General features: G+C 34.4%; 1 protein-coding gene across 1 annotated transcript; it reads right to left on the bottom strand.

Annotated features, from left to right (window-relative positions):
• Positions 1 to 1,326: 1,326 nt before the first annotated feature.
• LOC134244172 (BTB/POZ domain-containing protein KCTD19-like) lies at positions 1,327 to 6,767 on the bottom strand. Its single transcript, XM_062726438.1, has 2 exons — positions 6,076 to 6,767; positions 1,327 to 2,070 (listed from the first exon to the last, which is right to left on the bottom strand). The coding sequence occupies exons 1-2, from the start codon at positions 6,738 to 6,740 to the stop codon at positions 1,350 to 1,352; spliced, it is 1,386 nt and encodes a 461-aa protein (XP_062582422.1). The 5' UTR covers positions 6,741 to 6,767; the 3' UTR covers positions 1,327 to 1,349.
• Between the last annotated feature and the right edge of the window lie 5,827 nt (positions 6,768 to 12,594).

The raw sequence follows: 12,594 nt of genomic DNA on the forward strand, positions 1-12,594 counted from the left end.
ACGAATATTCATTTTTCAGAAAATTATATTATATTTATCTATAATAAAAAATCTATTATCATCATAATAGAATAAACTTTGCATGTACGAGGGCTGTTCGAAAATTATTGAGACATTGTGTATATTTTGCTTTCTAATGAACGTCTTTCGGTGAAAATTTGCATATACGTTTGACAAACACTAAGAATCAATAAAAGTAAAAAATATTTTACAAATATTAAATATTTTCTGTACAATGGTATATAAATGCGTCAACAGTAGCGGTACCCGGAGCAGTCTCGAAATCAGATATTGAAAATATGTAACACCAACGTTCTAACTCTTCGTGGACCCATAATAAGAGCGAAAATAATTACGTTTTTGTGTATAATTTTTCAGCTTTAATTCAAATTCATATTGTGCAATTTTATTAGAATTTTGATCAGGAATAGGGAGATCATTAAAAAAAATTAAGCGTGTTAGAGAAATTTGCTAAGAACGAAAAAATGGTTTTTCACGTCAAGGGTGGAGCAGCGAACATACCTAAAATTTTGTGTAGCGCAATGTAGAACTCTTTTCCAGACACAACGACCTGCTAAAACAATGACAACGAGAAAAAATAATGTGCAAGGGTTTGTTATTTCAGTGGAATACATTTTCTTTTTACAATTAACTCAACGTAAAAATCAAAGCTCCGGACGACCATCATTTATTACGTATGGTATTTAAAATATCGTTACGGTATTAATATCATTGACCCGCGTTGCAAAAATTGGCACTGCATGCTTTTAAGTCATCTTTTCCCACAAATGAAAATTTTACACTCGGATAGCAACAGCATACATTTTTAAGGAATAGTTTAAGAAAAGAGACTGTTTGATTTTTGTACTGTTATATGTAATTACAAAGAAGGAAAAAGGTTAAACACTTCCCGATCGTTTTACATGCGAAACCATCTCCGGCTGACGTGACGTTAAATGACGTAGTGATGCTACTCCAGGTCGATAGACAAATGCATGTTTATCATTTCACTGAATCTTATCTAATTATCATAGGAATTAGAAATTTTGCATAAGTGTTTTATTCGTTCTTTATAAAATGTTGATGAATTTTCATGAAAATATCTCCATCCTTTATGGAGTAAATGTAATTGTCTCAATCATTTCTGAACAGCCCTCGTACATGTACATGTATTTATGAAAAAAATATTTTAAAAAAAAGAAAGATCTTTTCAATGAACACATGCTAAAAACATGATGGCACATATAAACTGAAGTTAAACAGTTTGTGGGTAAATAATCATGCTACTTCTATTTATTTTATAAAGAAATATTTGAAAGACCAGTGTAAGACTAGGAGTCATTTTTTTTTTATTTCTGTTTATATATTTTCCAGCGATCCCTATAACTTTGTTCTATGCAAAGTATACTTGTGTCTTGTCCTTTTGTTAAACTGGATGAAGATGATAAGTCTGAATTTTCATTGACCCATCCACTGTTACTTAGAAAGTCTGCTAGCTGAATTCTCACATTACTTCCAAAAATTTCTAGTTCCACATAATTGGATCCATTTTTACATTCCAATCTTTCTGCTGCCTCTTCACCAACAAGAGTTGAGGGCAGTGAAAGTAGATCTTCTTTCCTTCCCAGCAGAATAGTTTTCACACGAGAATTCTTTGAGGGCATGGTTGCAGTTGTACCTGTTCTCACTTCCACAATTTCTATGTAATGAACTTCCAAGTTTTCTTTCATTGCATGTTGTCGTGACGATGTGAGGCTGGTTATCAAGGGTTCAATTTGGTAAAAATCAGCCTCATTTTCAAGTAAATCATAATCAGAAAAGTGTTGTGGCAAGCAAAGTTTTCCAGACCTACAAAAATTCAGGATGTATCTGAACATTTGCCCATCTCTGTCTATGAAGAAGTTTCCATCCTGATCCACTCTGGATGGGATATCACCTTTAAACATCACTCCCAGCATTGAGTCTGGATACCTGACAAGGGTAGACCTTGTGGTAGTGTAAATATGGCCACCAACATTGAGTCTTAAGATCTCTGATTCTTCCATAGTTTGCAGGCCAGTTTTTTTTCCACTAAAAACGAAAACAATAGCGTATTTGGAAGAAAAAAAACTTTATTTAAAATGTTGTTCTTTAAGATTATTGGGAAGTCATTTTTTTAATATCGAGAGAATTTTTCTGATTTAAAAAAATTACTAAAACTGAAAAAGCACGAGGGGAACATTGGGGATTTCATCACAAGGTGTTCATTTACATGCAAGTCATTAAAAAAAAAGTGGATGGTGTCTTTAATATTTGCTAACTGTCCTTTAAATATCAATTACCTGGAAACACTCTTCTACACATAGAAAACTGCACTGCATAGGGCCATGGCCTGTAGTCACAGTAGTGTATGAAAAAGAAAATGAAAACGAAAACAGCTGTCAGTGTCAATCGGAAATCAAAAGGAAAGTCTAAGAAAAAAAATTCTCACCCTATTCCGGAAAAATCAAAAGAGATGTGTGCATGGACTGGAATAAAAAAAACCCACACATTTAATTATCCAAATATAGCTATAAGAAACTTAGATTGCATAACATTTTATACAAATGAAAAAAAATCATCAAAACATGCAAATTTTAAGTACTTTGTATACTGAAAGCGATAAGATAAGATATGTTTTATTACTAATTCAGTGCCCAAATGAGCATAAAGAGAACAAACTTACAAGAGAAAGGCCTCAAATATAGTTGACAGAAAAAGGAAAAAACAAAACAAAACATTTAGACATACATGAACCTATATAAACATGTACATGAAATAGACATCTATTTAATCTCGATATCTAGCTTCACATCACAGTCAGCTATTTTTTCCCAATAAAAATGGATCTCGCTTACCTTGTCATGAGTCTTTTGCAAAATTAAAATACTGAATGTATTCAAATACTCCAAAGTTGAGATTAAAAAGATCCGGTTGATAATGAGTAGTTTTTGCAATCAACCCTTCCAACAAGCTGTCGGATGTCTCATAGGTAGCAACTGTGGCCCATTATTGGCAGACCTACATGTAGGCTTACATGTATGAAGCATATTTTTTTTTGGTACAATTCTCTGTTATCCTTGGACTTACAGTAGGGCATGGCATATCTCGACCAGTCTTTCGTCCACTGTTGAAATATACATGGGATAGAAATTCGGTCGAGATTCGTTGCATGCACATGCATCTTTTTTACTCGATATACTAGTAGTACTAGTAACATAGGCGTTGGAACCGGGTGCAGATAGACATATTATATAAGGCATAAAAAAATTGGGGGTTACCTTTTTTTTGTTGTTATAGCCCCCCCCCCCCCCCTTTCAATTGGCCACTCCACTTTCAAATTGCTTCCGACGCCTATGAGTAAAATATACCATGGAGTCTGACAGATTTGTTTCATATTTGTATGTTTTACAAGAAAACGACGTTAGTAGTTGCCTAACTATAAAAATATGATACACGTGATAATTTTTTTTCTATCGTCATCTTAGTCTCATTCACATGTAACAGTATGTAGCGAAACAGGCCTACTCTTATATTTTATCTCCCCGTTTGTTATACTTACAACAATTTCTAAAAAATACGGCCTCATGCGTCCTCCGGGGGCAAGGAGAGGATAAGTAAATAAGTAATTTCTAAAATGAAACAAACTACAAGTTTAACTGGCAATTTGACGAAACAAAGAAAACAGTCTCGTTTAAGGTCAACTTTTCGTGTTTTTCATACAAATTGTTGGCCAGTTTTAAAAATGATTTTCGTTTTTTCCAATCATGACTAGTACACAGCAGATGTTACTGGTCAACTCGACCTCAATTGGACCTGATCCCACCCCTGAAGTTAAATTATAGAGGCCCGTGTTTGCTCTGGTTTCAAACTGCATTGCTTCAGACTTTTGAGCTTGATTACTGTTTGTTATCTTCAAATATAAATGCTACGTACTGTACCATTTTAGGAGTAATACTAGTATTATAGGATTTGATTACGTGACTATTAACTTCACGTCATATCCCAAGGAAACTCTAAAAATGATATCCCAGTGAGCTTAAAATAAAAGATACCACAGAGTCTGACACACCAGTTTCATATTTGGACGATTTACACGAAAAAGACGTTGATTGGAACCTAGAAACAAAGCTTTCTGATAAACGTGATAACTTTAACTTTTCAATCGTCAACTTCCCTTACATGTACTTATGCAGCAATATACATTAATCGGCTGCATATGTGGCATATATCGCCAAGTTGATTCAAAATGCAAGAGCATGCTCTATATTGGAAATCTCTAAAACAAGGTAAGTACAGTGTATGATGACTTTAAAAGAGACTGCTGATATTCTTGTTTTATCAACTATGACTTAAATTTATCATTTCATAAGTTCTATGGTCGATTCATCGTCTCAAGCCACGGTCCGGAGTCCGCATATCTTTCTCCCAGAATGGGAGAGGCTCGTACATTTTGGCCATGGTTTGCGACGATGAGGTGGAGTTGATGACTTCGTTATCAAATGCAATCTATCATGACAAGGAGGACATGACTGATCGACAGGGGATGCTCATTCCTTCATGACACCTGATCCCATCTCTGATGTTTTAGAGGTCCATGTTTGCTTTTCTGCAAATTTGTATTGTTTAATTGACTTTTGATATTGAATAATGTTCGTTTCCGCCATTTTAAAAAACGCTACGTACAGATTTATTTATATGTATTAAATAAAAAAGAATATAAGTCCCCTTGGCATTAAGAATATCAACATTTTAAGATGTCTTTTATAAAGTATATAAAGATATTTGAAGTGACACTGAAACGACTCTATGTTATATATGGCGTATCTGGAGTAAAAAATAAAAGTACAAGATTAAGGGTAAATTTACATGATTTACAAAAAAATCATTATTTACATTCAAATTCAAATTTTCACCGATTTTGAACTTAAATATTCCCACGTTTCTTTAGTTAAATTGACTTTAATTTTTGTCTGCTATTCAGTTGCGAGTCGAAAATAAATCGGTTATTGTTTTAAATATGTGATATCTATGAAACGAGAAAGATTTAAAATGTGTGCTTTTAATACAGGAAACAAAACAAATACTAGAAAGACCTTAATGTTAATTAGTCTGACCTGATAAAAAATACGCCATATATGACTTTAATTTATCTAAGAACAAGATGTGTTTTGGAAACACTATGCGCCCGCTGGCAACAAAGTTCCAAAACACTATTTCTAGCATATAGGTCACAGTCAAGGTCACAAGGTCAATGGCCTTGGTGTCATTTGAATGAGCTTAATTAGTATTGCATGCACACCAAATATGAGGTCTCTATCTCTCATGGTTCAAAAGTTATAACCAAATATCGAAAAAGTTATTTCTAGCATAAAGGTCACAGTCAAGGTCAAAAGGTCAATGATCTTGGTGTCAATTGAAAGAGCTTTATTAGTGAAGTAAGCATACCAAATATGAAGTCTATATCTTTCATTGTTCAATAGTCATTGCAAAAGTTCGAAAAAGCTATTTTTAGCATATAGGTCATAGTCAAGGTCATAAGGTCATTGACCTTGATGTCATTTGAAAGAACCTTTTTAGTGGAGTATGCATACCTAATATGAAGTCTCTACCTCTCATGGTTCAAAAGTTATGGCGAAGATTAAAGTTGACAACAGACAAACAGATAAACAGACAAACAGACAGGACAAAAACAATATACGCCTCGGATCTATCGATCCGGGCGCATAATAAAAACTTAAGGTTTTGCTTTTTTATTCCCCTAATTTCGTTAGTCCGTTAATAAACATATATTTTTTCTATCTGATCCAGGGAGCTCATGGCACCCAAGGTGAAGATATATTTTTGAGGGCCTCTGAGGAGGCATTACCTCTATATTTCTCCTATTTTATTACTGTAATAAATGAATACAATGGAATAGCAAAAACAAAAAAAACCAAAAAAAAAAAAAAAGAAAAAAAAGAAATACCATTGTACACTACAGATACATGTATATTAAATATGTATAAATTAAAAGAAAGAACATTCTGTTTGCACACTTATTCACTTTATATGTACTTTTTCCAAGTCTCCCTTAATGTCTGTGTCATGAAAACACTATCTGTGGTGACATTTGACGAAGATGAGGAATCACAGTTTTCCTTAATCCATCCTCTGCTGCTCAACATCTCACTCATTCGAATTTTTGTAAAACGTCCATTGATGACTAATTTACCGTAATTTGAACCAGGTCTTGTTTCCAAAAAGCGATCAACAGCACCAAGAGGCAATGTTCTCAAGTCCAAGATACTTCCGTACACAGAAGTACTTGTAAAATATTCATCTGAAGAAATATTTTCATCTTTATAATCAAATACGTTCTGAGTTTTCACTTCCACAATATCTATGTAATGGGCTTCCATGTTATCTTTCTGCTGACGTGAAGATATGATGCTGGTTATTAATGGCTGAATTTGATAAAAATCAGCCTCGTTTTCCAGTAAATCATAATCAGAAAAGTGTTGTGGCAAGCAAAGTTTTCCAGATCTACAAAAATTCAGGATGTATCTGAACATTTGTCCATCTCGGTCAATAAAGAAGTTTCCATCCTGGTCCACTTTAGATGGGATATCACCTTTAAACATCACTCCCAACATTGAGTCTGGATACCTGACAAGGGTAGACCTTGTGGTAGTGTAAATATGGCCACCAACATTGAGTCTTAAGATCTCCGATTCTTCCATGGTTGAAGAATATACTAGTATGTGCTTTAATCAAAACGAAAAATAATTTATGTAAATATTATACTGTAAATGTATTATATTTAGCGTGTACGATATTTGGCGGAAATTGATTTCTGAACAACTTAGCGTAAATTTGATTTAGAGCATTTCTCAGTGTTCCTATATACATATGTGTATATGTGCAAGACATTTAGCGTTGTACTTTAATTAGCGGAAGTTTCACTCCGCCAAAAGCGCTAAAAAGAATACACAGCCAAATGTAATAGGTTTACAGTAGCTTATATGATTTAAACAATTTTTTTTCTTTCTAAATGAAGATACAAAGTATATTTTTTTTAAATGAGATGGAAACTCGAGATTCCTTTTCCTCTTTGCAAGTTTTCTTCTATATTCGAATATTAAAAAAGAATAAGATAAAAGAGAGTATATATATATGTAATTATCATCCAGCAAATTTACTCTTACTTTATAAGATTATATACTAGTACATCAAAGAAGTAATTCCAATGACCACTACAAAACAGGCATAAAATCTTTGACTAACGTACGTATAATTATGTCTTGTAATGAGAAATATATCTGTGAATTATGAAATCTATCGTCAAGTTTAAAGTTTTTTAAAACTTTGTCAAAAATGGGTAATTGGTCAAACTCTATAAGGTCAATGGTAAAAACAAAATTATACCCATTGAAAGGTCTTGTCACAGTCATAACGGATGTGAAGTATGAATTTTTAAAGCGCGCACCCTAGCACCAAATATTCAAAAGTTATGGCCAAACTTAAAGCTCGAAAATTTTAAGTAAAATTGGGCCAAACTCCGAGGTTAAGGTCATAAGAAAAGGTATTGTCACAACGAATACACTTGTGAAATATGAAAGCCATAGTCTCTCCCAATCAAAATTTATGGCAAAAGTTTTTTGTGGACAAACAGACAGACGGACGAACATTATGGAGCAAAATCACAAAATGAAAAAAAAAAAATACATGCCCCATCCTCATTTCCGCGGGAGTTGAGACGTGCAGTTAAGGTAGTCAACAACCAGTTCTTACAGACAGCATAAAAACGATACATTACTGCTGAAAATTACTCAACATACAGTGTAATTATATTCATTGAACGGAAATACAAAACATTTCTTTCGTTTTGGAATGATTACATGAAAAATTTAAATCCATTTACATGATCATTGCGTAAATGTAATCGTGATATAATATACATGTACATGTTAACAAATATAATAATGGTTAGAATTCAGTAATAACAATAAATTTCTTGTTACCTGAAAAACGAATGAACTATCGGATATCTGCATACCTTGGGTACCATGTAGGGAAAAAATTATGTGAGACGTTAGATACCGTTATCAGAATGGCTTTTTCCGGAACCTTGATTATTAAAAACGATATTTAAATAGATCTTTCTTCTAAAACATCTCTTTTCTTTCAGAGTTGGTCTTTCTCCATTTTGTGACATGACCCGGCGAGTTTTCCTTTGAAGTCAAGCATACTGTAACTGCGATACAGAACACTTTTTGTGGGCGTTTCTTATGCAAATGAACAGAAACTGTACTGTATCTGCAAAATATCAACGATACAGTACGGTTTATTTTTAGCCATGACGGAAAGCTGTATCTGTATAGACAGACACAAAATCGTTCAATTCGCATGATAGCACTGATAGTATTGACTAAAAATTTGAGGTGAATTAAAAATAAAATTTTACAACGTAAATTTATTAGTGTCGGATTCAAAAATTTAAGAAAAGAGGGAGTGGGGCAGTTCAAACTGATTACTTTGAACACCCCCCAACCCCCCCCCCCCCAAAAAAAAAATCAGTGGAAATCGTATTTCGTGGGGTTAGATTTATAACCAACCAAGACACTATGTGCGTGATATCGTTACTTGTTGATAAATTAAAAAGCGTATGTATACAAGTTTACCAAAAATCATTTACGAAAGCGAAAAAGAAAAAAAATCAAGGAGGATGGGAGGGGGGGGGGGGCACCAGTGATTGCTCGAATCCCCTTTGGTTACACTACATTTTATTTAAAACATGAAGTTAAATATGGGTGGGTCCCCTTCCTTTCATCTATTTATTTCAATTTAATACTGACGACCGGAGAACATTTCTCGGACATTTCTCTCAGAAAACGATCTCCCCGAAGCATTTTTGTTTCAAAAATATTCTGCATGATTCTTATATATCAAAATATTTTGCATTAATTAAGTCGTGGCTTAAATTAAAAAAAAATGTCAGCAAGAGCTAAAAAGAGAAAAAAAACACTACGTAATGAAATCTAAATTTAACTTTTTTGGAGAACAAATTATATTATGCATCCCCTAAATAATTATTTTATAATGATAAATACCTGCACGTCCACATCACTCGGCATTTCAGTTGCGAATGCTTAAAATGGAATACTAAATCAACTTTCTGCAAAATCATCTGATTGGTTGAGTGATATGTACCCAAATACGCATGTAAATTAGTGAGGTCATAAGAAAGGTCATGTCACAAGTCATTTAGAATACTCGTTTCCTACTGTATCGGAGATACAGGGCGGGGCCCGGCTCGAGCTATCGCTCTCGCCTCAAGCCCCGCCCTGTATCTCCGATACAGTAGGAAACGAGTACTCTAAATAATACTTGTTGATTTAAATCGAGAAAATGAAAAGCGAAACTATGCAATATCATACTGTAATCCTCTTTCATTTGTATCCACTGGTATGGCACGCCAAATCCACAAAAATGAGCAGAACATAGTTTCACAGTTGATAAACTAGGTTTATCGGTTGTAAACTATAGTTTACGGACTGTAAACTATAGTTAACAACGTTAATCTATATTTTACATCTGTAAACCATAGTTAATGCGATAATCTATGTTTCACAACCGTAAACTATACTTAACATCGAAAACAATCATTTGCGATCGCAAAACATAGATTATCTGATAAATACAGTTTCACGATTTGTAAACTATAGTTAACAACTCTTAACTATAGTTCACAATTGTAATCTATAGTTTACAAACGTGAATCTATGTTTATCAACAAAATCTATTGTTAACGCTTTATTCAGACAGATAAACTTAGATTGGCATTCGTAAACTATAGTTAACGACCGCTAAAAATATTGTTTTACAGATAAAAACTATACTTAACGAATCGTTAACTATACTTAACGAATCGTTAACTATAGTTTACGGTTTGTAAACTATAGTTTACAGTCGATAAACCTAGTTTATCAAATGTGAAACTAGGTTTATCTCATTTTTGTGAATTTGGCGTGCCATACACTGGATAAAAGTAAAATAAGCATTTTTGCAATTATTCTCTACATGTATTGAGAAGTTAATGGTTCGTTTTAATAAAACGAGCCATCAGCTTCTCGATCAGTAGAGAATATTTTGCAATGAGATCTTTCAGGTCTTTCGTAATAAGTACTGATTCAGTCATTCAATTAATTATCACTACGTATACCGTAATTTGAGCCAGAGTTCGTTGGCGAAATTCCGAATACATAAACAAATTCTGGAAGCAATGCTGTAAGATCATCAATCCTCCCATATGTTGTCGTACATGTACTTGAAAAAGGGTTACATGTATTTGAAGAAACCACTGCGCCTATGGACTGTGGAACTGAATGAGTATTTTCTTCTATAATTTCTATGTAGTTGAAGCCTTGGTTTCCTTTCATTGTTTGTTGTCGAGGATATGTTATACTGGTTATCAAGGGTTCAATTGGGTAAAAATCAGCTTCACATTCCAGGAAATTATAATCGGAAAAGTTTTTTGGCAGAAAGCGTTTTCCATAGCTAGCCAAGTGTCCGATTCGTTTCCCTCATTTTTGGGAGATGAGCATCGTCTCAAGCCACGGTCCGGAGTCCGCATATATAGCTCTCTCCTACCAGATGGGAGAGGAGCGTACATTTTGGCCGTGGTTTGCGACGATGGGAGATGAGGGAAACGAATCGGACACTTGGCTAGTGAAGATGGGTGAACCCAAACCCAAAATTATCCATTTCTAAAGTGACTTCCTGTTGGTCGTAAGCTGGGTCCTCAATTTACCTCTTTCCGTTTACTCTTCTCTCTAACGTATAACTTCGGAATGCGCTAATCCCCAGACTCATGTAACTATGCTTTAGTTTCTTTGTATTGACAGCTTTAAATGCTTTCTTAAAAACTGTAAAACCATTTTTCTGGATTTCAATTTTCATTTTTTTTTTTATACCTCCGCAATCGAAGATCTGTGGATATATACTTTTTGCCTTGTCCCTCAATCTGTCTGACATTTTTCTCTTTGTCTATTTAAATATGTTTGTCCGCAAAAGCTTTATCATTGCCCATAACTTTTAGTTGAAGTTATGGCTCTCATATTTCACAAGTTTCAAAATTTACTTACCTCGTCATTGGTCATTTGCAAAATTATTTTGTTAAAACAGATTCTGATTGCACACATAAGTACTCTGAAGTTGACAACAAGAAGATGCTTGAGTTTCTGATTGACAATATCTATAGATGTGGTTTTGGAGACCTGGTATTCCAACAATCTATTGGAAATCCCATGGGTACAAATTGCGCTCCGTTATTAGCAGACTTATTTTTATATTCATATGAAGCAGAATTTATGCAAAATCTTATGCGTAAAAGAAGAAAACACTTGCTGTGGCCTTCAACTCGACTATTTAGATTTATCGACGACGTACTGATTGATTGATTGTATACTGTTTAACGTCCCTCTCCAGAATATTTCACTGATATGGAGACGTCACCATATCCGGTGAAGGGCTGCAAATTTAGGCCTACGCTCGGCACTTACGGCCTTTGAGCAGGGAGGGATCTTTATCGTGCCACACCAGTTGTGACACGGGGCCTCGGTTTATACGGTCTCATCCGAAGGACCGCCCCATTTAGTCGCCTTTTGCGACAAGCAAGGGAGTACTGAGGACCTATTCTAACCCGGATCCCCACGGGGCTCGACGACGTATTGTCAATTAATAATGGTAATTTCCATTCCTACGTCGATACGATATATCCTGGTGAGCTTGAGATAAAAGATTCCGACATTTCTGTTTCATACTTGGATATTTTACTTGAAAAAGACACTAATGGTAATCTAACAACCAAGCTATATGATAAACTCAATGACTTTAACATTTCTATCGTCAACTTCCCTTACTTATGCAGCAATATGCCTTCATCACCTGCATACAAGGTATATATCTCTCGGTTGATTCGATACGCAAGAGCATGATCTACGAATGAACAATTTCTAAAACGAGGTAAATTATTGACAAGCAAGTTGACGAAACAAGTCATCATTTCGTAAGTTCTATGGTCGATACAATGACCTTGTCAGCAAATACAATTTTTCATTGAGTCAAATGCTGACCGACGTTTTTCATACCAATTGTGTTAGTCCATTATTTATACACTGAAATGACTACGGATTTTTTCTGTTATTTCCTGATTATGACAAGGAGCACACGGCGGGTGTGACCGGTCGGCAGGGGATGCTCACTCTTCCATGGCACCTGATCCAACCTCTGATGTTTCAGGGGTCCGTGTTTGCTCTGCTCGTATTTAGTATTGTTTTATGGACTTTGAAATTGAATACTGTTCGTTATCTCCATATCCTTCTCCTTGTGACAAGACACTTCCTTGGATATTTACATATTATAAACGATCTAGTTTTGCAAGAATTTACTTAACTTATTGCAATTAGCTATAAATTTTGAACAGTTGATGCTAGAACTTTCATACTTCCAGATGAGTATTTTTTTTTATTGTGATAAGACCTTTCCATGCAAGAATATGAATATGTTTTGCCTTTAATTTGACGCACTTTTAAA

Source organism: Saccostrea cucullata, unplaced genomic scaffold (assembly GCF_032062105.1).
Source record: "Saccostrea cucullata isolate Sc308-1 unplaced genomic scaffold, CSIRO_AGI_Scuc_v1 ctg512, whole genome shotgun sequence".
In the NCBI taxonomy this organism is placed as follows: Eukaryota; Metazoa; Mollusca; class Bivalvia; order Ostreida; family Ostreidae; genus Saccostrea; species Saccostrea cuccullata.